Raw genomic sequence first — 25,978 nt, 5'->3', positions numbered from 1 at the left:
TACCAACACAGAGCTGCTGTGCTGTGTGTGCCTTCCTCACTATGAAGGGCAAAGACCCTTGGACGTGAGCCAAAATAGGTCTTCCCTTCTTTGATTTTCTGTTTCAGATATTTTAAAAAATTGTTTTATGCATATGAATGTTTTTTGTCTGCATATCTAGCTGTGTATCTTGTACATGCCTGGTGCCTGCAAAGGTCAGATGAAGGCACTGGATCCCTGGAACTAGATGGTTGTGAGCCATGAGACGTATGGGTGCTAGGAATATGAGTCCTCTGCAAGAACAAGTGCTCTCATCTGCCAGTCATCTCCTTAGCCTAGCTTCCTTGTTTCTCTCTCAGTGTGTGCTACCGTAATTAAGAAGTGTTACACACACATCATGGAGCACGGAAGAAATACTATGAAAGTGTGGCAAAGTTTTTGACAGAAAATATAGAAACCGAATCATTCCTTGACTAGCACTCAGCTGACCGGACAGAAGCAGACTCCGTCTATCACTGGACACTTCCACTCATTTCATCTTTACTGAGGATGTGCACTGTTTGACGTGTTTACAGACAAATCTCACCAACACCAGAGTCTGAAGCTATGGTTCTAAGGCGGAGTGATTTCCCACCTCCCGTGGACCTTTGGTTGTATCTGGAGAAATTTTTTGAGCATCAGTTTGTGTCTAGTGGTTCAGAGGCCACAGATATGGCTCAGCACCCTGCGACATGCAGCATAATCTACAAAATAGATGCACGTGGCCTTCAGAGAAGGGCTGAGGCTGAGAAACAGTGCTGCCCACACTCCATAATTTCCCCAGTAATGATGAAAAAGCTTCCTTTATAACTTCTATCCCAAGTAGAGAGAGTGAGAATGTCTCTCTAGTCAATGTCTAAAACACCACAAGGAAAAATTTTTACAAAGCTGGTATTTGCAGACTCATTTAAATCTGTATCCCCTTAGAAGATGTCACAGACACTGGGCGATTCAGGGAGGAGAAGAGGGTGATGGACTAAGGGCTGTACTGCCCTGTGGCACGCTCCAGGCTATTATACCCTCCTCCACATCTCTGTACTAGTTTTGTCTTCTCTGAGGATGACTGGAAGGAATGAAATAGAAAAATGCCTTAAAATCTAGGAAAACTAAAGTTCCATAATTATCTTACACTTAGAAACATTCCCTACATATCTAAATGGCAAAGACTTCCATATATTCTATAAAAAAATAAAACACTACAAGTCATAAAACCTCAGCCCTCACCAATGTTACCTTACTCAAAAAAGAGATGCTTTTTCTTTGTTTATTTTTACTTTGTTTTTATATTGTGTACACAGGAAAACAATCAATTTAAACTGTGTGGCAAGATGTCCTCCAAGGTTAGGCACTGCTCTCATTGTGCCTGGCCAGGCACCCTTGCCAACCTCAGTCCAGTATTAGTCAGCTGGTCTCACATAGTGTGGAAAGTCGGAGAGGACACCCTCCTGGAAGCACCTCTGAGCACCCACCCTTGCGCCACAGGAAAACAAGCACGACGAGTAAGTGGTCTTTGATATGAGGTGTTCTGGTGTTCAGGCTACGGTAAGCATTAGATAACAAGGTAAACAGTTACAATGTTTTCCACACTTTATTTCTGGAGACCTGGACTAACATTTTGTGATGAAGAGTTGCTTTGCTGCCTCCAAGTAGAACTCATGTTTATACTTCAGTTTCAACTCCCAGACACTACTCAGAGAGGCCTTTCCTGGGCCTAACGTACACTAGCTCTACGCACCTCAGTTATCCTTACACTACTGCTCCCCAACCCCTCTCCACGGCCCTTACCATACACGCTGTGTGATCCTGGACATCTCCTTAGTCCACAACTTCACCACAGCATCTATACGAGTGTTTTCTACAGCAGCACTCAGTAGGGCTTCAAATAAAGTACAAAGAAACAGGTACAGGAGGACAGGAGGCTCCAGAAAGATCTCTACTGTGGCATTGCTACAGTGTTGTATTCCTTTACACTGTATGCAGACACGTCACTGTGATAGGTTTCATAAAAGGATAAACAGCCAATAGCTGGCCAGGGAAGAAGGCAGTGTTGCTAGGCAGTCGAGGAGGAAGTATGGTATACAGGAGTGAGGTAACAAGCCATCAGCCATGTGACAGCACGTAAAGTAACAGAAATGGATTAATTTATATTATAAGAGCTAGTTAAAAACAAAACAAAACAAACCTAAGCTATCAGCCAAGCTTTCATAAGTCTGTGTCGTTTTTTTGTGAGCTTGTGACCCAAAGAAAAAAAGTCCATCTACAACAGAGCTCCGTAGTGTCCACACCAGGATGATCGAGCTACACAACTCTCATGGACACAAAGCAGGCGCTCATCTCTAGAGACTATGGCAGAGACAAAGAAATCGGGGTGTGTGCCTCACCAGTCCGTGTATGAGAGTAACTGAACCCAGCTTCCGGGACACAGACCAGTTGGCATGCATCTTCGATTCACAGACATGTCAGGAAACTTCACCACACTGCTGAACCAATCAAACTCCAGCTCAAGCAAGGAGTTTCCTATAAGAAAGAACAAGGATTACTGCATACATGTTATGCTTAGCTGTCATAAAGAAAACAAATTTCTGATAAGAAAACGCTTACTTTATTTGGATTTGACCCAGTAAACACCAATAGGGTTCAGCAGATCTTCTAACCCATGAGGTACAGGCCAGAGATCAAAGCCATTTTCCCGGATACTAGGGTGTCTGTGTAATCAAAACAGTTTATATTTCCCCAGGCCAATGGACAGTGCTCCTTAATAAAACAAAGAAAATATTCACGATTCTGTGAATAAATCACACATTTCCAAATACATTTCTTACCTCGGAGGAGAATTCAACGGCTGTATCTAAAGTTAAAGGAATACAAAGTCTACTAAAGCCACAATGGCTTTCCAATATATCAGGGTTTTCTGTGCTTTTCCCACTGGAAATCCCAGTGTTTTCTCTATTTTAAGTGGACACGAGTTCCTGCGCAGGAGTGAGGTGTGTAGTAACTCTTGCAGGCACCCAGCATGCTTACAGAATTACACATAAACTCAGGACCTACTTATTCATTCACCAGCCATGTATTTCTCAAGCTCTCCTACTGTATTCTTAAAGGATACACTCACTAATATCTTACAAAGCTTTAATCAATACTTTACTCAAAAAAAAAAAAAAGTCAGCATGGTGGCACACACCTGCCATCTGCATTTGAGAGGATGAGAAAGACCATTCGGTGCTCAACCTGGGTTATATACATGGAAGATAGTCCAAACCAGAAAACAAAAGAGGAAATCTGCCCGTTTTGTAAGGAAGCATGAATCAGAGGTGTCAAGGGATTCTCTGGAGGTAGTCACATCTAGAGATACTATCACCCGAGATACCTTTCACTCCTTAGCACCCTTTCGGCCTTTAACAGAGCAAATGAAAGGCAGAGGCGAGCAGCACGAGGAAGATCAGGAATGTATATGTCATAATTCAGCCATTCACTCCACCTATAGAGAATTGGTAAAACAAAGCTGTTCCCAGAATGCACATGGCTCCACAATACACCAACACTAGACAAGGAAATGACAATCAAAGTCACAGGCCAGAACTCTACTAAAATGGCCAAAGAGTTGGTGTGGTGGGCTCACAACCTTTATCCCAACACTCAGGAAGCAAAGGCAGGTTTTATGAGTTCAAAGCCAGCCTGACCTATATAGCAAGTTCCCAGGTCAGTCAGAGTTACTAGTGAGACCCTGTTTCAAAAACCTGAATTGTGTTGAGGTGTGATTTATGGGTTAGTATTACTGCCCATAAGAGTATGCAAAAAATTCAAACTCACAGATAGAAAAGATAAAGGGCAGGTGGCAAAGAACACACTAACAGGAAACCTCATGCATTAGCAATAAATACAACATTGTTAAAACCAACTGTGAAAGCCTTGTAAAATGAACAAATACATACCCAACTTCACTATCACAAAACACAGTAATGATCTATAGACTGCTAACTGAACATTTCATAATGGCCTCCAACTGCAATAACCCAAAAGTGAAAGACACTTGCAGAAGCCAGGATACTTGTTTCCCTTTAGGGGAGGAAAAACCAATAGACTGGGCCTAGCGAATGAGGGACATTTTTTCTATTTTTATTTATGATCAGTGTCTGGGTACATGAGATAGAGAGATAGAGATATGAGAGAGAGAGAGAGAGAGAGAGAGAGAGAGAGAGAGAGAGAGAGAGAGAGGAAGAGAGGAGAGAGAGAAGAGAACTTCAGAAGTCAGTTCTTGCCTTCTACTTTGGGGCAGGTGTCTTGTTCTACTAACTGTGCTGTGCACCAAAGTCTCCCAGCCTACCAGTCCTCCTGTCTCTCCATTCCATCTCTCCATGGAAGTTGCTAGCATATGCAGATATGCAGCTTCTTTTTATTTCTAGGCATGGGTCTCATGTATTCCAAGTGGCCTGGAAACTTGCTGTGCTCAATGGTAACTTGAAACATTAGATCTCTTGCTTCCACCTCTTGAGTGCTGGGGATTACAGTTGTGTACCTGACTTTATGCAGTGCTAGGGACTGAACACAGGGCTTCATGCTTGCTAGGTAAACATCCTACCAACTAAGCTATACCCTCAGCCTCTGCATCCAGCTCTTTATGTGAGTTCTGGAACTTAAACGAGTCCACCTACCAGGCTTCCACAGTCAGTGCTTTTACTCACTGAACCACCTTCCAACGCAGGAGAAGCTTTCTGTGTGCTGGGACATGTCCTAGAGCTGTGATCAACAGATGAGTTATAATCTATGATCTCCATACTTTGTGTTGGTGGGCATATACGTGTGCACATGCATTCTCACCACGTCCACGTACTTATGCATTATGGCATGGGGAGGCCAAATGCTGAGGTTGGCGTCTTCTTCACTCATCCTTCATAATATATTTTGAGACAGGGTCTCTCACTGACCCTAGGAGCTTCCCATTTTAGTTTTATGGCTGGGCCAATGAGCCCGCAAGATCTCCTTGTCTCTATCTCTCCCAGTGCTGGATTACAGACATGCACTGTCTCACCCAGGCTTTTATGTAGGTGCTGCAGATCTGAATTCGGAAATACCATGCTTAACAGCATGCCGAAATAGCCAAGCCATTTACCCACGGAACCATCTCCCTAGCCCTAATGATCTGTATACTTGTATGCATGAATAAAATTTTGATCTGTTAAAAATCTAACCAAACAGAAAAGGGAAACTAGCTAGTGGGGAGTCAGCTAACAATTATAGTTTTATTTATTTTTATACATAAGCAGTTTCATTCAGAACAACATCCCCAATCTCAGTCAGCATATAAAACAAAATGAAGGCTATATACAGGGCTGGGAAATGGTTGTCAGTAAAATGCTTCCCTGCAAGCACAGGAACTTGAGTAAACTCCTAAAACGTGTGTGATAAAAGCCAGGTATGGTGGTGCGTGCTTGTAATCTCAGCAGAGGTGGGTGGGGTGGGGGAGAACAAAGACAGGTGGATCCCTGGGCCTTGCTAGTCAGCCCACCTAATCTACTTGAAAATTTATAAGTCAATGAATGTATCAAGGAAAAAGTGGAGGACCTCTGGAGAACAAAACCCAGGGTTATAATCTTTGGCTTCCATTTCCCAATGTGTGTCCTCCCGCTGTCTTCAAGACAAAGTATTTTAAATTTATTTTATTTATTTGGGGGGACACACTTGACTTATAATATACCTAAGACTTTATTAGTTTTGAAATCTCCCAAGCTGCACATGAATAAATGGGAAGTGTCATCCATATTCTCGGAGAGTTGTTCCTAGGTCTAGTTGGACTAGCACAGTCCTTTTTCGAATACCCACTGCAACATAGACCAAGTTATTTATTGTTAAAGATTATTTAAGCATATGGATACTGCTTACATGAGCACATTTGCACACGTGTGAATGAATGCATGTGGGGAACAAAAGTGAGTGTTGTTGTCCATCATCTCTGTCCACTCCTTTGAGCAGGGTCTTTCCTGAAGCTAAGTTTATTTACTCAGCTTGGCTGGGGTCTCCATCTTTCTTGAACTGGATTACAGACATGTATAGGATGCCCAGGTTGCTACATGAGTGCTAGATCTTAATTCCTGTCCTCATGACTGTACAGCAAGAGCTCTAGCCAGGGCTGGAGGAGACGGCTCACAGTACAGAGGACCAGGTTTATTCCCAGCAGCCACACGGCACCTTATAACTGTAACTTCAGTTGCAGGGAATCAGAGGCACTCCTCTGGCCTCTGTGGACACTGGGCATACACATATATACATGCAGGCAAACACACACATACCCATACTTATTTGTTTTTTAAAGAGCTTAATCACTGAGATATCTCTTTAGCCTCCTCCCCCAAGTCATTTTTAAGAAATAGTTTTATAAATGTAGTCCAAATTGATTGTTCTTTTGAAAAGTAACTGGTATATGTTATAAAAATATCATAAAATATTAAATTCACCCAGTAATGAGAAGTATAAATATGGAGCCAACAATCTCAGTAAGTCGTCCTTTTTCTAAATATTTTTATTATATTGGTGTTAAATGTTTTTGTATTTATGGTGTTAAATGTCTTTTACTATTTTTACTGTGTGCACACATGTACACGGGAATGTCCAGAGAACTTCGGGAGCCAGTTCTCTCCTTTCCCCATGTAGGCTGGTAGGCTCTATGGCAAACCCTCGTATCTGCTGAGACACCTGCTCACCTTTCAGGAGTTTTCAAAGCCTGGCATGGTGGCAAAATGCCTTTAGTACCAGCAGCACCAGGAGGGAGAGGATCTCTGTGAGTTCAAGGTCAGTCAAGGCTACAGAGTGAGACCCTCAAAAATTAAAATAATTTATTTTCAAAAATAGGGCTGGGGTTATGATCACTTGTTGCTCTTCCATAGAACTCATGCTCAATTCCCAGGCCCCACAAGCGGCAACTTACAACCACCTGTTGTTAACTCCAGCCCTAGGGGAACTGGTTCCTACTTCTGACCTCCAAGGACATTGCACAGACATACATTCAGGGAAACACACGCATGCACGCACGCACGCACACACACACCAATCTGAATGCTTTCTAAGTCTACACTCCTTTCTAATAATTTCATATTTATTTCTGATTTTAATAACATTTTCACATTACTACCACAGGGATTTAACTTCTACTTAAGAAGATAATTTTTTGTTTATTTGTTTCGAGAAAAGGTTTCTTTGTGTAGCCCTGGCTGCCTGGAACTCACTCTGTAAACCAGAATTCAAGAGATCCTTCTGTCTCTGCCTCCTAAGTGTTGGGACTAAAGGCGTGTGCCATACCACCCAGCTGAGAATTCTTTTTCTTTTCTTTTTTTTTAAGATACATCTGTGTGAGCGTGCCTGTCTGGGAATATATGCATGTGAGTGCAGGTGCCTTCAGAGACCGGAAGAGGGTGACGGGTCCTGTGAAGCCAAGTTAGAGGTGGGTATGAGCTGACCAATGTAAACGTTGAGAACTGCTGTGTGTGCTCAGGAATAGCAGTGATGCTGAGCCATCTCTCCAGTCCCTAACCAGAAATGTCATGAGGTGAGATGAACACAAGAAGTGTACATCCTGTTTGTTTGGTCAGGATAGTTCACACAGCCAGGCTGGCTTTGAGCTACTATGTAGCCGGAGATCAAAGTTGAACTCATCACCCTTCCTCCAGCTCAGAAAAGCTGTAAAAACCTGCAGGCACTACCGCAGCTGGCTTAAACAGTTACTTTAATTTTCTAAAATATTAACATTGTAACCAACTACTATGAAGTCTTCCTTCTTATTTTCCTAAAATCTTACTTTTGGCTTTCAAACAACCAGGACAGATTTTTTTGCAGCCTCTTCTTGAAGCTCCTGGAATTCTTTGGATTGGCGGGTTTCTAGATTTTCTTCAATTTGTAAAAAGATTGTCTATAATGTCCTCAAAAATACTAGTTTTTTTTTTTTTTTTAAAATCTCCTACAATCAGCCCACATACTTCTTGGCAAACAAGAAGTATGAGTGGGAAATTTGTTAAAACTGTTGTTTTAACAACTCCTGGCTGCCCTGACTGACTGCTGTGACTCAGGTAAGGTGGCGACTGACAAGTGACCGACTCCCTGAACTTGTCTTGTCCTAGGCTCTAGGAGAGTCATTCACTATGTAAATGTAGTAACAAGGTCAGAACTCAGTCTCCCTTCATCCTGGGTCTCACTTGTGAGCCCCACCTTCAATCTGCAGTGTTAACAAGCTCTTCCGGCACTCTACTGCTAAGAAATCAAGGGGTCCCTCACAAGAAAAACCAAAGAGGAGGCCTGAAAGCTCCGGCCTCAGCATATCTAAGCAAGAGTGAGTCCAAGGTGCCCAGCAACCCGCTTTCCCACAGTAAATGCCTTTTATCTAAGACCCTATCTATGTGTTCATGGGAATCATACGAAGGAGACTGCCTTAGAGCTCAGGTCTTGACTTTTTCATCAAGAAAAAGACTTTGACCATGTTCCCTTTACTCTTTGAAACAATGGCAGGAGTGAAGCAGAAAAACCTTTAGGTTAAAATCTGACAGAGTCAGTCACAGAAAGTCCTTATGTTATTTATTTAAATAATGGAAATGTGATAACTTGCATAAAATTAGTGACATGAAATATGTCCAAACCCCTTTACCTAGGATTGGAACAAGGTACTCTTTGAGTATTCACATTGTCACATAAGGGTTCTCCACCATGGTAGATACCTGTGCGAACATAGATCTGAAAGAGAAGGAAAATATATACTATATATAGTGTGTACACACCCACATGCCCACACACCCACTCATATATAGGCATTATGAACACTCAACAGAAGCAAGCACTACAAAATAACTGATGTAAATGAGAGAATCTTGAGATCTTTTGTTCAGATGGCTTTTTTTTTGTATAAATTTACAATTAACTGTTGCCTTCGCCCATTAATGATGGGCCTCTGACCCAGTAGGAAGCTAGTATAGTCACGAGCCCGGGGTACTATGCATAGAACACAGAGGCCTTCACTTTTCTAAGATAAGCTGGTGTTAGGTATTCCTTCAAACCCCTGAAGCTAGAGGAACAGTTCCCTAAGACATGAACAGCTCTGTTATGAGATGTCAAGACTTTCACACAATGGGATTAAATAAAGACTATAAAAAAGACTCACTTTAGGTCCGATCACTGTTTTTAACTAAACAGACTGTAAAACTTTCTACTTTAAAAAGCCTACAGTTATGGATATTACAATTATAGATTAACTGTGTGAAAGCTGAGGCAGGTGTAACTCAAAAAGAAATCATGACTCATATTTTCTGAGATTTGTGTTTTAAGTCATGTGTAAAGCTACCAAAGGTTAATAGTTTACACTGTGGTCAAATTAGGCTAATAAAACAATGACTTCCATAGAACAAACATCAGCCTTTGTGACCTTACCTTATCAATGTCTCGAATATTTACATTTACATAGGTTGCACAAAGAATTTTGATTCTGAGTGCACTATTAATAACCCAGAGGGATTTCGTAGATGTCTCTCCATTCATATAGGGCGTGGCTGTGGAGATCCGCCTGGAGTATGATGGCATTGTGAAGCTATCCATCGGCAGCTGAGAGTAAAGGCTCTCCTTGGCCATCAACATCAAGTTGGGCATCCTCCCCAGCATTATACAGCTTCTGATGTACTGTAGGAAATCAGGGTGAGAGAAGCAACCATTTCCCGTGAGTTTCTTCATCCCAAAGATAACATGTAGGAATGTCATGAGCATTTACAAAGGTGATTTTAAAAATCAAACATAGACCACACTTGTTACCAGTTGTTTATTTATTAAATTGGAATTAGTTTAAAAAAACTTCTGAATATATTTATAAAGTAAAAAACTAGGATTAATTTTTGACACTATCATGTTATTCTTAACTGCAAAACACTAAAAACAAAGATCAGAAATGATCACCATAGAGAAGAGCAGCTTCCTCTGTCACAGTCCGTGTCAAATGTCACCAGGGCCAAACCCAACACCCCTCCCTCCACACAGTTCCTGAGAAACATTTATTTTACCGAAATAATAAAGGCCCATAAGTAAGCTGGTATGGTCACCTACACTGGTAATCCTAGCATGTGAGGAGTGGATGGAGAAGTTGAAGGTTTACGGTCATTCTTAGCTACATGGCCAACTTGAAGCCAGCCTGGGCTATATGAGACCCCATCTCGAATAAACAAAATTCCAAACAATAAAAACAATAAGCGAATGATACTCAGAGCTATAGAGAAGTTAAAAAATGTTAAAATTCACTGATGTGAGTTTTGAAATATCAGGATGTGTGTGTGCAGAGTTCAAGGTCAGGAATGCTCCTCAATCACTGTCCACTTATTTTATTGGGAGAGGGAACATGGAGCTCAGTAAGGACGAGGCTGGCTGGCCAGAGAACTTTAGGGATCCTCCTGTCTCTGCCTCCCCAGTGTTGAGATGTCAGGCGCAGGTTGCCAGGCCTGGCTCTTATGTTGGTGCTAGGGATCCAAACACAGGTCTTCCTCAGATTGTACACCAAAGCACTTTACCAAATGGCCCATCTCCCCAAGTCCAAGATAAAGGTTCTTTAAAAATTGTATTTGTTTATTAATGTACATGTATCACGCAGCATGCATGGAATTTAAAGCTGGTTCTCTCTTTCCATCTTGGTGGCCCCCAGGATACAGGTTTTTGGTCTATGCTACTCCATACACATCATAACCCCATACTTTCCTATCTATCAGCAACTGAAGGCCGGTGTCTGTATTATAAAACAGTGATTGGTGTGCACACCACCATTGCTTCTCAAAGGACAGAGAAAGAGGGGGAAGGTCAGTAGTGATCTTAATAAACAATGCTCTACTTTAACACTGTCCCCGTATCATTATTGGGGAGCAAGAAAGTCATGAAATACTCCCTATTTTGTAGTTAGTATAATGGCCACATCTTCAGGCTCTCAAAAAATTATATTATTTAAATAAAAACTTAAATAGAAGGGGGGTCTGGTTGAAAGCAAGGCGATCAGAGGGAGTAGGGAAACTCATTCATCCCAGTGGGGTTGACTATGATCAAAACACACGATATACATATATGACACAAAGGACCACAGGAGGACAGATAGTTCAGTGGTGGAAGACTTGGCTGGCATTCGTGAGGTCCTAGGTTCAATCTCTGCTAGTGGCAGAAACAAAACAAAACAAAACAAAAAAACCACAACTCACAAAGGAAAATGTCATTTCAGTGAAACTTAGTATTAAAATTAAAATATGCTAATAAATAAGCTTATAAATTCTGTTTGCTATTATTAACTATTAACCACCAAAAGTACAGGCTAAGAACGTATGCAGCCCCGGCATGGGCATACATCACTCACCTTGTACTGGCTCAGAGGGTACTTTTCTAGGAAGTACTCATCGCAGCCACACACTTTCAGAATGTACTTGCCCTGGTATTCTAAGACACAGAGTTTCAGCTGCTCAGAGGACAGCAGCATACTCCGAGTCTTCTTCCTGATGGCTTCAGCAATGACTTGCTCTGGCACACAGTCATGGTTGATCTTCAGGGTATACTTCTGCTTGTCATTGTTTGGAGAGACAATTACCCAAATCACCACAATGATTTGTCCTGTAACAAGAGAACAATGTTGGATGCACCACTGTGTCGATTCATCTCTCTGAAGACAAGTTTAAAGAAGTTTTCACTTTCTGTTCTTGTAACTACAACCAGATAGGATTCTAGTTAACATGATTAACTAGAGGCGAAGACCTGGCGGAAACAGGCAATGTTCACACAACATCTGAGGCTCCTTTCTGACTAGCCTAGTAGGTCACTAAAACCCAAGGCCGAGCTCATCTCCACTGTAAACTGCAAGCTGCACTTCACAGAAAGACATGAGAGGGTCTCAAGCTTACCAGTTCATGAACTACTCAAAGGAAAGGGAGCACCATCGTTAGAATGAAGAAAAGATGGAAGAAGAGTTGGAGAATAAACAGGGAAAGGGAAAAGGAATTTTTAATTTTTCTCTTATTAAGACCAATTAAGTCACGGACACCGAGAATCTGCTAGATGTGAACATTGCCTGTTTCCACCAAATCTTCACCTCCAGTCAGTGGGTTAACCAGACACTGTTTCTAGTTATGGTTAGAGGAACAGAGCACAAACTTCTTGAAACTTGTCTTCAGAAAAGTAAAAAAACACAGTGAAGCATGACAGTGTTTTCCTGTCAGAGGACAAATCATTAAAATATATGTGTCTGTGCTTGTTTTTATGAACTCTTTTCCTTCTTTTTTATCGGTGGTGCTGGGTATCAAACTCACGGCCTTGTACACATAAGGCAAATGCTCTAAAACAACAGCTCCTTCTGTTTTTGTTTATAAAAAAAGAAAAAAGATAAGCAGCTCTTATTTTGTTCGCATTCTGGCAACAGTGAATTCTAAACTCAGTTCTTTAGCTTGAGCAAGAGAAGTATTCACCAAGGGCAGAGTTAGGGAGGGTGTGCTTCCTGTCTACGAGTTTTCACTTAGCACTCTACTCTCGTGATGCAGCAGACCTTGTCTCCCAGCTCAGCGTCCAGCCAGCAAAAAGCAATGGTGCAGAAGAAATCAGAGCAGTGACAGGAGCTCACTGCCGACGGTCTCCTTACCTTTATCTAACTTGTTGTAGATGTGCTTTGGCAATTCTGGGGAAGACTCTACATTGGGAGGGTAGACATACATTGCTCTGCTGTGAGGCGAGTTGAGATCCCGCAGATCCACGGCTTCTTTGCAAACATTCAGAATGTTCCTTCGGAAGTCCTGGACTTCTGGATCTTTAACCATGTCAAATTCACACACTGGCATGCCAATAACAAAACCTGAAAAATAAGAATTTATAAAGAATGCAGGGCAGATGTGGTCCTTACAAACTGAGAACTGTGCACATTTGGAAAAGCCTAGGAGTCAAGAAAGTTTCTGAGTTAAAAAAAAAAATCACTGATGAATTTATTTTAAGAGCTGATGAAGCCTTAAGCATTTTAAATATATGTATTTTCCATACACATATTAATATTAAAATAGAATCACTATCAACTTTTTTACAGAGTAATAAAACTTGGCTATAGCAGATCTAAGTCCTCCTCCTAATTGCATTTTTTATGGAAAACCCTACAGAACATCAAAGTTTTAAAATATTCTATAGCTCAGGGTTAAAAACCACTACTTTAGATTTTTTTTAGACAAAGTATCTTAACAATGAAACCAAGAGTAGATGCCAGTTATTTGCAGTTTAGCAATGACAATGTCAGCTGAAAATTATATCATACCAATTTCTCGATTGAGGATCTTCTCTTCGCGGTTGCCTACTGGTTCAATGACTTTTAAAAAGGGCTGAAAGAGCCGCAGGTCACAAAGCCGTCTTGTTTCATCAAAAAATTCTTCTCTTTCTGCTTCTTGGGTAACACTTACAAAAATGTAAGAAGATTCATCTTGCAGAAGCTGATGCAGAGGGTATTTTCTGGCTTCTTTAAACAGTTCATGTTTGATGGTGATTAGGGTAGCCTCACGGAGGCATTCTAAAGTCACTATCATTCCATTTGGGAGTAAACATTCCACTAGGATGCGTGGGGGCATCAAGTGGATGCCCCACAGTTCACCTGACGACGGCCGTGGAGGCATTGCTGTGATCCTCTGCCAGCTTTACACAGAAGACCACTTTATGGAATCAGAAATATGGCTGTCCCCAAACAGCGCCCTGAACAAGAGAAGAAAACCACCTGTTAGAGAGAAGCAGCTCCTGAGCGTACACCAATGATGCACTGTGAAATGTAATTGTTCACATCCTGTTGTCTGAATGGTCAGAGCAATAATAACTTATGTGTTTTAATCTCGACTGTTGCTCTAAACTATGCTATAAAGAGCTTATTACAACAGATACTAGAACAACTTTCATTTAATTAGATTTAACGAAAAAAAATTAAAATACAGAATAGATTTCCTAAGCGAAGTCTCATAAAAACAGAGGCAATGGAAAGAACAAAAAAACAAGCTGCAGCTCAACCAAAACTTCCCAGCTCACTAGGCTGGTGGTGTAGGCCCACAATCTCAGCTACTCTGGCTGAGGCAGGACTGCAGTTCAAGGCTTGACTGGAAAGTTTAGCAAGGCTGTCTCAAGAACAAATCAACACCAACAGATTAGTAGAGACCTTGCCGGGCACGTGAGGGAGTTACCCCCCCCCCCCCCACACACACAAAATCCCACCAAGTCTTCTCTTCTCTAAAGGTGACTGGGTTCTGTCACATTTATCATTCTCCATCATTTTAGGATGCAAGAGATTTTAAGTATAAGTACAGCCCAGAAAAATCCAAATACTTTTCCTTCTTTACTCTTCCCCCAGCATATTTTAGTAATGTGATACTAAATGGCTGTCTTTACATTTTAATCTTTCTAATTTCCCTTAAATATTTTTTTATTATTTAAAACCACATATATGCGTATACGTCTGTGTGATATGTGCAAGTGAGTGTAGGTGTCTGCAGAGGCCAGAGGTGACAGATCCCCTGGAGCTGGAGTTACAGGCAGTTGTGAGTCACATGATATGGGTCCTCTGGCAGAGCAGTGTGCTCTTAACTCAAAGCCATATTCCAGAACCCCTGCAATTTCCTTCCTATTGGTGGTGGGGTTGTGGTATAGGAGTTCCTTCTGTTTGTGTATTGCTTTCATTGGTTAAAGAATAAAGAAGCTGCCTTGGCCTAGTTGACAGGGCAGAACTTAGGTAGGCGGGGAAGACAGAACTGAATGCTGGGAGGAAGAAAGGCAGAGTAGAAAGGCCATGGAGCCGCCAGAATCAGACATGCTGAATCTTTCCTGGTAAGCCACTGATATGTGGCCATACACAGATTAATAGAAATGGGTTAAACTGAGATGTAAGAGCCAATAAGAAGTTAGAGCTAATGGGCTAAGCAGTGTTTTAATTAATAAAGTTTATGTGTGGTTATATCAAGTATAAGCTAGCCAGGCAGCTGGGACGGACAAGTAGCTCCTCCTTGCAACAGGGTTGTTTTCTGTCCAGGTAATATTTTTAGACCACTCTAAGGTTTTGCTTGTTTGTCCAAGAAAAAGTCTAAAGTAGTCTAAGGCTGGTCCTGAATTTGTGAGAGAGCCAAATCTAGGCTTTCTTATGTTCTGACGCTTCTGATTCCACCTACTGACTGCTGGGGTTTGGTGTGTGTGGCACTATGCCTGGCTTCCATTCTGTTTTTAAAGGTTTGTTTTCTTTTTTAATTTTTTTTGTGTGTGTGCACATGTGCATGTGTGTGTGTCTGCAGAGGCCAGAAGAGAGCATTAAATTCACAGAGGTACAGTTGAAGTTACAGGTAGTTGTGAACTGCCTGATCTGGGTGCTAGGATGTGAACTCTGGTTCTCTGCAAGAGCAGCAGCAAGTATGCTTAAATCAAGTCCACCTCTCTAGCCCCTCAGTCATTCATTAGTTTGGAGACAGGGTTTCTTTGTGTAGCCCTAGTTACTCTGGAACTCACTCTTTATAAGCCAGATTGGCTTCTAACTCAGAGATCTGCCTGCCTCTGCCTCCTAAGTACTAGGATTAAATGTGTGTGCTACCACCCACCCCATTTGATTTTTAAACAATGATTTAAGTATTCTGTCATAAAACAAAATATCATCAATGGGTTTTCCTTGAGGCATGATGATGAATCTGCACCATCTTTGTATGCCTGAGATAGACTGTCTTAGATGCTGAGGGATACACGACTCTGTTAGTACAGATCCCCTCACTTCTGTGAAGTAGTATAACATTTTAAAAAACTATTAAGCATAGTAGGATTTGAAAGACTCAGTTTTACATGACAACACTTTTGAGGGTTCAATTGGAAGATGCCACTGAGACCCTTAAAATACACATGCCAGCAAGCTAGCTAAGTGGGTAAAAAGTGCTTGCCATGCAAACCTGATCCCTGGATCCAATAGACCAACTCCCAGAACAATCCTCTGACCACATCTGTGCCATGCACGAGAGTGACCTCCATCAACCCGCAAAACCCCACCAAGTCTTCTCTTTAAGAGAAAATGCAAATTAACTTCCTGCTGTTCCACGGTTTCTTTCATTTAGTAAGTGAAACTGGAAGTCAACCACCACAAAAGTAAAGCAGGAGGTACAAAAATGAAAAAGAAAGTGGAGGGGCTGGAGAGATGGCTAGCAGAGACCCTACTCAGGTTCAGTCCCCAGTCCACAGAGGCTCATAACCATCTATAATTCCAGTTCAAGGGGATCCGACTCCCTCCTCTTAACCTGTGGCACATGATAGCACAAGGTGCTATAACTGACACTGCTTCTTCACCAGGGGTGTTGGTCCTGTCCCAGGATCATGTTTGGTATTAGGTAGGTGTCTTAGTTAAGGTCTTATTGTTATGAAGAGACACCATGACCACAGCCAACTCTTAAAAAGGAAAACATTTAATTGGAACTGGCTTGCAGTTCAGAGGTTTAGTCCATTATCCTCATGGCAGGAAACACGGGAGCAGGCAGACATGGTGCTGGAGAGGGAGCTGAGAGTTCTACATCTGGATTGGCAGGCAGCAGGAAGAGACAGTGAAACTGAGCCTGGCTTGAGCATTTGAAACCTCGAAGACCATTCCCAGTGACACACTTCCTCCAACAAGGCCACACCTCCAATAGTGCCAATCTCTATGAGCCTATGGGAGCCATTTTCATTCAAACCACCATAGTATGTGAAGAAGACTAAAACTGATGTCCTTTTCTGCCCCTCAGAAGACAAACTCCAGAGTGTGAAGATCATGCAGTATGTGTGATGGTAGTTACACTCAAAATTCCAGAGCAGAAGAAAAACTAGGGTGGACAGTTTCTATAAACACCCTGTGTCCAGCAGACTCAGTGCAGGTAGGGAAGGAAGACAGCCTACGGAGCACAACGAAGAATCAGAGAGTTAACTGGGAAAGGGTGCAGGGGCATGACACAGTCTAGAAACCTGTCACTCCCTGATTCCTCAGGTTTAGACCCTCCAACATCTAACCCATCCTAAGTTCCTTTAGTTTTCTTATTCATGTTCATTCCCACCCTGGGTAAAGACCACTACAAAGACCTTAAATGGCTGCCTTTCAATTCTGCTTGCATTCTCTAATTATTGCATCCTTCATTCTTTTATTTAAATGTGTGCAGGTGCACATGCACCTGTATGCAGGCAACAGAGGCTGGTGTTGCTGGTGTCCTTAATTACTCTCCACTTCATTTTATAGGAGGCTCCTACACTGACCTAGAGCTCACCAAATAGGCTGGGCTGGCTGGCCAGCAAACCCAGGGATCTGCCTCTGCTCCTCCTCTCCAGAATATACCAGCACCTGCAGTTTACTGTGGGTGTAGTGACCAGACTCAGGTCTTCATGTCTGTGCAGCAAGCACACTTACCCACTCAAGTATTTATCCAGTCCCATGTATTTGCTATGCTTTAAAAAAAAAACACAGCCTAGTAAAAAGAACAGATAAATCAAATCCATGTGCACAATTACTGAAGTGACTTACATGGAGGTTTTAAGTATATATTTAACTCTTCCCCGAAAAGAAAATGCCAAATAAGTGAGTACTACTTTCTGCAAGCATAAAAAAGTTCAAATAGAAACAAAACCAAACCACAAGCCACACTAAAAGAGCAGCTCTGCTTACAGTTCTTTGCTGAATGGTGCTACGAAGTCTACAACACATAGCTACTGCAACATCTATTTTCTAAATAACCCAGAAATTCCTATGTTCTATAGGACTAAAGGAGAAGGCTAACAGGGCAGACAGGTTATCAACTTTATGGCTTACTGTATAATGGTATGGTTACAGGCAACAAACTTTTTATAATTTAACTCTCTCTCTCTCTCTCTCTCTCTCTCTCTCTCTCTCTCTCTCTCTCTCTCTCTCTCTCTCTCTCTCTCTCTCTCCAGTTTTTTGAGACAGGGCTTATTTATGTAGCTTTGGAGCCTATAGACCAGACTGGCTTCAAACTTACACAGATCTATCTGCCTCTGCCTCTGCTCCTGAGTGCTGGGATTAAAGGGTACACCACTACCACCCGGCCTTAACTCTTTTCAGGACAAGAAATGTGATCACAGTAAAAAACCTCTTCAGGATTTTGGAAAGCAGGGACTGACTAGCATCACAGAATAACCAACCACACAGCAGCCAGGGCACACACCTTTCTAGTTGCTTCATGCTTTCTGCCTTCTCGTGGCAACCTCATTCAGAAAAAAACTGCTAACCCTCAGCTCACACATAGAAATGCAGAGAAGGAAAAGGGATCTCACAACTATGCTGGATAATTCTTTGGGGTGTAGGTACTACCACTCTACTTATAAGTAAACCAAAGACCAGAGATGTGATATGATCATTAGGAGATAGACTTTCATTTAAGGAGGCTGCTGGAGATGAAACCCATGGCCTTACATATGCAACCATTCTATCCTTTGCTTTTGACACAAAGTTCTCATCTACCCCAGGCTGGCCATTAACTCACTATGCAGACAGAACTGACCCCAAATTCACAGTCCTCTTGCCTTGGCCTCCTAAGTACTTGGACTATGAGTATGCTCTACTACAGATGGGGCTATGTCACTGAAAAATCTACTGACTCAGAATGTTGGGACTATATATATTCATTTTTTACACTTTGAAGAAGTGGTTTCTTCCTTTTTTTTTAAAAAAAAAAAGGCAAGATCTCATGGCGGGCAGTGGTGGTGCATGCCTTTAATCCCAGCACTCGCGAGGCAGAGGCAGACAGATCTCTGTGAGTTCAAGGCAGCCTGGTCTACAAGAGCTAGTTCCAGGGCAGGTTTGGACAGGCTCCAAAGCTACAGAGAAAATCTGTCTAGAAAAACCAAAAAAAAAAAAAATAAATAAATAAAAATAAAAAAATCTCATTAGCCTAGGCTGGCCTTAAACTAATTACGTCTCCTACCTCTATGTCTCATGTGCTTAGATTAGGTTCATGCTATTATGCCCACCTGAAAAACAAAGATAAAAAAGAAAAATAAAATTGGCTTTGCTTTCCCTAGCTTTCTACTTGCGTAAACAAACTGCTCAATTAAGGTAGTCTTATTTTCTTAGAAGCAGGTGTATGTGATTCCTTCCTTGTTGATAAATCGCATTCCTCATTATCAGGTTCAGTTACTGTGGCTGCCCTGCAGCACACAGCAGGCAAAGTTTCCGATGCTCGTGAGGACTGGAGGAAGACTCTGTATTTCCAGTATAAGAAGGTCACTTCTTGGCTAAGGCCACTCATGTCTAGCAGGATACCATTTTACAACAGCCCGTGAAGCAAAACCATTACCCAACTATACACAGAAAGTCTATATATCAGGTGAACAAAGCAGACACTGTCTGATTTTGGAAATATATGCGTAAAATGTTGTTTAATCAATTTCTGTCTGCATCAGAAAGCACGAACAATACGTACACTATGTGGAAACATCTATCTGTAAGTTTAGGTGCATCTATGCTGACTGAATTGGCAGCCTATGCATACAACAGTCACAACTGCTGAAACAAGCACCTTGTATTTCCTGGACCTCCTTCCACACATACAGAAATTGCTGAAGGTTTTTGAATAACCCGTATATTATTTCTGAGTCTTATGTATTGACATAGACAAGATTATACTTTTATTCTTAAATCAACGAGAAAACAGTGTTTAGTTTTATATTATCTACTACATCTCTTTATTTGGTTACTATTAGAAAATAGAAATATGCTTCCCAAATCTTTACGTTACCAAATGAACCTTTCTTCTGGCTTAGAACAGAATTAAAGACTCCTGTCTAGGCTTGCTATAGACACAGCATGATTCAAACATGGCTTAATAATCAATTATCTGATTACCCTATTTGAAGATGATTGCAAATGCTTTGAGTTAATCATTCCTTTTTTTTTTAGTTACCACAGTTTCTTACAGGCATTTATACTGTAGCTTTACAGCCTCATTAAAATAATTTATAACCATGCCTAACTTCTTACTAGATTATAAATTTTTCCAGGATTTTGGGGATAAGGACACAGAAAACAAAACAAAAATAGAGAATAGAAAAATTAGTTGAGAAATTTTTGTAGAAATTATTCCCAAGAAAACATCAAGGGCCTGAAGAAAGAGAGCAGGAGGGATGGTCAGGAAGAGGCTGGAGCCACCTGAGGAATAGAGTCTCCAAGAGGCCAACTGCATGGGGATGAGAAGTATAATTATAAACACATCTCAGAGTGATGATTCCTGGGAAGCAAGTGTCCTTCAGTACCATGTTCTGAGTCCCAGTGCAGGCCTCCAAGATTTCCTTTCTGTAAGAGCCACTGAGCTGGAGCTGGAGCAAGTCCAGAGAGACAGCTGTGATACGCACTAGCTCTGGAAGGATGCTCTATCCACTTCCTTCAGAATGCTGTCCTTCACTGACCTTCACAAGCAGGCCATGAGAAAACAGGGCTTTCAATGAGACAGAAGAGCTGCAGAGATCAAGTTCTCATGACAGAATGTAGGAAACTGTAAACCCTTCAGTAAGGGTTATAATTTGTTCTTCATATTAAATTCACACAGAACTATAGAAGGCATCATGAAAATATATTTCTGAGATTACTACAGCAATAAGACAAAGGTTTCCTGATTTGTGGTCAATGGGTGGCTTAGGAAGTGTCTGTGTGTTGATAAAAAATTTTAATTAAATAAGAAAATTAAGATCTAGGCGAGTAGTGTGCATAAATGTTGATTTTTCAGATTCTCATGTTGCCCAGGCTGGTTTTGAACTCACTATGTAGCAAAAAAATGATCTTGAACTGATGATCCTCCTACCCATCCCAAGGGCTGCAATTACAGGGCATCAGCACATCCAGCTACAACACAGACTTTAGGACCATGGCCTGAACAGGCAGGTTAAAGACTTTAATGTGACAGCAAAGCAACTGCACTTCAGAGCCACTAATGAAATATAAATTAGTAATACTGGTTTTAAGCTGTTAGGTAAATGTACTTAAAAACATAACGATATAAACCATATCTTGAAATGAGGGGTAAAAAATTTAAATTTTATAGGCCAAATGTGTAGCTTGTGATAAGAGCACTTGGCCAGCACACTTAAGGTTCTGGGTTTGAGTCCCAATAAAAGCAAAATGCAAGTACAGTAACAACAGCAAAATCAGATTTTAATGTACATTGATAAGCTAACACTTTGTACATTTTAAGCTCAAAAGGAGAGTAGACATTAATCCAGCTGGGGACACAGCTCTGGGGTGTAGCACTTACCTAGCAGGCATGAGGGCCTAGATGCAATCTTAGTACCAAAAGTGAAAACAGGGAAGGAAGAACAGTCCAGGAGAAGGTGTGAGAAGCACAATTATGAGTATAGTGAAGAAAAGACAAGAGGACTTGATACCACTGCATAATTTAATAGCATACAACGCTCTCACCGTGACAACACTGCATGATTTCTAGTGAGTACTTTTTTCATCTTCCCAGGACAGTGCTGTGGTTTGAGCCTGAAGTGGCTCTCACAGACGTATGCATTTGTACACTGGCCCTCCAGTGTGCTGAAGGAAGTGGGCCACTGGCGTTGGCCTGTCAGCTTTATAGCCTGGTCCACTTCCTGTTTGCTCTCTGCTTCCCGAGTGGTGATGATGTGTGACCAGGTTCCTCTGGCTCCTGTCTATCACCAGGCTTTCCTTCCCTATATGCTCTTTCCCACCATGATGGAACCACCAGCCAAACAAAATAAACCTTTCTCCTTAAATAGCGGGCTGGAGAGATGGCTCAGAGGTTAAGAGCACTGGCTGCTCTTCCGGAGGTCCTGAGTTCAATTCCCAGCAACCACATGGTGGCTCACAGCCATCTGTAATGGGGTCTGGTGCCCTCCTCTCCTTAAGCAGCTATTGTCGGGGTATTAAGACAAAGCAACAGAAAAATAAACCAAGACAGACAGGTGAGAGAGAACATCCTAATTTTACACAGCCCGTCAGAAAAGTAAGCCAGGCAACTCCAGAAAGTTCACTTACAGTTTTAGACTAGGATGATGGGATTTGGTAAATTACATTTTCAAAACACCGAACCCAAAGGAATAATTAATATTTCAATGGAAAATGACGTTACATTTTGTTCTTGGTTATTGCTCCAATTCTTTGAGTCCTTTTGATTATGAACAACTGCATGCATTACCTAGTGCATAGGCAGGCCTAGAGGTGCAAAGCAAAGCTAGCAGTCCACAGAAAGTCAAGTGAACACAGGTCTGAAATCCTCAACCTCAGGGCTAATGACTGAGGGATTTTTGTCGGAAACCTCCAACTTTTCAAATGGCATTCTTATTTAGCAGAGAGAATAATACATGTTACCTAGTCCTGTCCGAGACAGAGGCGACCAGTGTTTCTGTTTTAGTAGGGCCAGTTTTTCTCCAGCCTCAGTGAGCTCTGCCATCTTTAGGACTTCCTCAGTCAGGGCAGGTTCCTTTTTTCTTTGCATTATACCATTTTTCCTGTCTTTCTTCATTAAGAATGATACCCTATCTCTTTATATCATTAGATGAGGACATTTAAATACTGCTCCTTTTGGGTAATATGCTCTAGCACCTATATACATTAAAAAAGCACGTCTGCACCTCTGATTAATGTTCTGATCCTAATAATGAAAAAACCTTAACAATGCACCATAAAAGAAATGTGGGTCAGCTATAGGTTTCTCAACTGAACCTGTCTATGCCTCTGACTGCTATGAATGTGTGTCTGTGTATCCACAGATACATGATTCAATGAAGACACAGCTAGCAACTTTCATTAAGTATCCTACCAGACACAGCATAGACACCCGTGTGTGTGTAACCGTGTTCCATTAGAAGGTCTTGGCCAGATAGCCAAAAAAATTTGGGGAGAAAAACCAAGGACAGTAAGAAAGCTTCATCATAGCTCACTCTTTCCAATAGTACCTCATTTCCTGAGGTTGAACAAATAGCAGTCCAGTGATGGTTTAAGTGCTGGTAATCCCACACCCTCAGAGACAAAAAGGAAGAAAAGTAAACCTTCAGACATCAGTGCCCTAAGTGTTTCTCAAAACTAAATGACATCTTCTCTTATACTGTTGTGACCAGTGTTGATCTGTTGGTCAATACTACCAGGCCAAGGAAAAGTCTGCAAAAAGAAAACAGCCTGTTGGTAAGTGATTCAAATAAAGATTTGTTGGGCTGCAAAGATAGTTACAAACACAGATAGCTTTTGCAGATGAGCTGAGTTTGGTTACCAGCACTTCCTTCAGGCAGTCGGCAACTAACTGAAATCCAACGCCCTCTTCTGGCATTCATGGGCACTGCACTCATATATACAAATGCAAACACAAATATACTTGTCATTATAAATAAAAATAAATCTTTTTACTAATTTGTTTATTTATTATATGCACATGTGTTTCGTGTACATATCTGGATGCAAGTATCTCACAGCCATATGTGTAGAATCTGCGGACAACCTTGTACTATGTGGGTCCTAGGTACTGAACTCAGATTACTAAGCTTGGCAGCAAGTGCCTTTACCTTCTGAGCCATCTTACCTGCCATAAAAATACAATCTTTAAAAACAGAAACAAACAGATTTGCTTAAAAATATGGAGTAATTCTCAAATGTGTCTATCAATCTGACAGAGAGGACAGGGTAGTTTTCTGCCCCAAAACAACTATCTAATGTACTCACATACAAAATAAACCCAAACCCGAAGGAGGAAGCCCTCTCTTGTAATTGTATTCATCCCAGGTGGGCAGTCCCTGGTTGCTGGCATTCTGTGAAAACAACAGTGTAACTCTCCATCCTGAAGCAGATGAGACAAGGGACTCTGGCTCTGCAAGCACAGAGAACCTCATTTCACATCAATGTTCAGCTCTTGGATTCTTATCTATCCTTGATGTTGTCTTTCATCCTAATCACAATTTCAGCTTTGTACTTATTAACCCATTTCCTCAGAGGCTGGTACACTGTAATCCTTTCAAACACTCTCCCTTCTTATGCCCTATCAATTGACTAACATTCTTATAAAATGACAGGGCAAATACAAACTACACTAACATTTTATTTCACTGAACCTGACTACTTAATGTTCAGTCTCAACCTGCTCATTTCATGTCATATTGACCCAAATCAATGTTTCCCAGTCCCAATTGATAACAAAATTGAATAAAGGTCCACTTACACAAATGTTTTACATTTTTCAGACTATACTGATAAGCATAAAATTTTATATTCATGTAGTTATTCTTCACAGTAACAACACTGGACAGAAGACATGAAATCTAACAGAAATCCGAGTTTTAAAGCTGCCTTTTTTCGGGAGCTAGAGAGATGGCTCAGTGGTTAAGACCATTTGGCTACTCTCATATCAAGGGTTCAGTTCCCAAGACCCACAAAACACACAGCCACCCCTAACTCTAGTTCTGACTGTTTCTGCCTCCCCAGGCATCAAACACACATGTGGTATACACATATATGCAGGCAAAACACTCATCTAAAATAAGTCTTTCAAAATTTTTGAAAACCAATTTTCAGTCATAGGAAACCTATCTTACAAACATCCTAAATTTTATACATATAAACATGCATATATATTCACACACATATTCATATAAAAGAGTCCATTTGGGGTTTCCTTATGTAGGGTACAATGCTCCTTTCCAGAACCCACAGGTTTCCAAGTGAAAAGTATGGATGGGTACCTCCCTTTGAGCTGTTGGTCACAAGTGTCCTGGAGACCCTTAAAATTGTACAGACTAGTACCAGTATTCTTGGTGGCTTACCAGTTCATAACGGTATGCCCTTATTATTGAAGACACTGCACACTTTGGCACAAGACAAGGAGAAATCAAATTAATACTGACGAGGAAGCTTCTTCTTTGCTGGCTAGTTCTCAAAATACTGGAAGGTGCTATATAGGCTCCTAAGAGAGAAAGGTCATAAATAATCTTCCCTGTGAATCTTGTAAACCACAATAATGACTAGTGTAATAAAACATGTCTATGGGCTCAACAGTGGCACAAATGTTATAGGCATAAGCAACCAACTGCTTCCTGATTAACATAAGGCTCATTCTAGAAGAGGAAATGCATGTCTGGGCCTATAAATAAACCCAGCTAAGAAACCATAGCTGGGGAGCTCATAATACCAGGAGTGAAGCTAATACTATTATTTTGTTAATGTACCTCCTATCAAACTGCCCTCTAAACTGGTATTTCTCATACCCACAGGTTAGTGCACTTCGCAGACCTTCTGTGAAGTTTATTTGTGTAGTGGGCAGTGGTTAGTGTAGAAATTCACAAATGGTAACATGTAGAGAATACATGCTCACTCACACATGAGACATCTATATGATAGAGAGCAGAAACACTCTAAGAGACAGAGTTCAAAGAGAACCAAGTCAGTGTCATCTGAACATGATAGGCCAGCTGAACTCATGAACAGTTGTGGTGACTGCACAAGTCCAGATGGGTAAACATTACAGAAGAGGGGAGAGGGACTTACAAGTTTCCCTCCTAGCTGAGTAGTTATTGACACTTGATAGCTTCTTGGGGAGGGAAGAGTCAGTTGTCATTAAAGGGGTAATACCCTCGTAAGTAGACCATGCTCTAATAGATGGTCCCATACTCGTGAGTGTATGGGCAGTATGGGCAGCACAAAATAAATTTACTAAGTTATCTAAAAGAAGAGACTTGGTTGGGAGTGGTGATACACGCTTTTAAACCCAGCACTTGAGAGCCAGAGGCAGGCAGAGCTCTGTGAGACAAGGCCAGACTGGTCTATAGAGTGAGTTCCAGGGTAGTCAGGGCTATACTGAGAAACCCTGTTTCAAAAAAAAAAAAAAAACAACAACAACAAAAAAAAAAACAAAACAAAAAAAAACCACCGCTCGAAAAGAAGACTTGAAACTGAAAAAGTCTGGGGTATTAGGTATGGGGTCTGGAAGGAATATGGGATGAATATGATCAAAATACACTGTAT

At 41.3% G+C, this 25,978-nt stretch overlaps 1 protein-coding gene across 1 annotated transcript in view; it reads right to left on the bottom strand.

The window, feature by feature from the left end:
* Window positions 1-25,978, bottom strand: part of Pik3ca (phosphatidylinositol-4,5-bisphosphate 3-kinase catalytic subunit alpha) — a 75,669-nt gene that overhangs the window by 19,954 nt on the left and 29,737 nt on the right. The window contains 13 exon segments of the mRNA XM_038347532.1: window positions 2,400-2,465; window positions 2,468-2,523; window positions 2,526-2,535; window positions 2,620-2,640; window positions 2,642-2,694; window positions 2,697-2,772; window positions 3,386-3,429; window positions 3,432-3,496; window positions 8,648-8,733; window positions 9,424-9,669; window positions 11,369-11,619; window positions 12,638-12,847; window positions 13,295-13,722. Coding sequence (XP_038203460.1) covers window positions 2,400-2,465; window positions 2,468-2,523; window positions 2,526-2,535; window positions 2,620-2,640; window positions 2,642-2,694; window positions 2,697-2,772; window positions 3,386-3,429; window positions 3,432-3,496; window positions 8,648-8,733; window positions 9,424-9,669; window positions 11,369-11,619; window positions 12,638-12,847; window positions 13,295-13,646 — 1,536 coding nt within the window. The 5' untranslated portion in view covers window positions 13,647-13,722.

Source organism: Arvicola amphibius, chromosome 11, assembly GCF_903992535.2.
Source record: "Arvicola amphibius chromosome 11, mArvAmp1.2, whole genome shotgun sequence".
NCBI lineage: Eukaryota > Metazoa > Chordata > Mammalia > Rodentia > Cricetidae > Arvicola > Arvicola amphibius.
The sequence above is the reverse complement of the archived record's forward strand: the minus strand, read 5'-3'. Positions and strand labels throughout refer to the sequence as shown.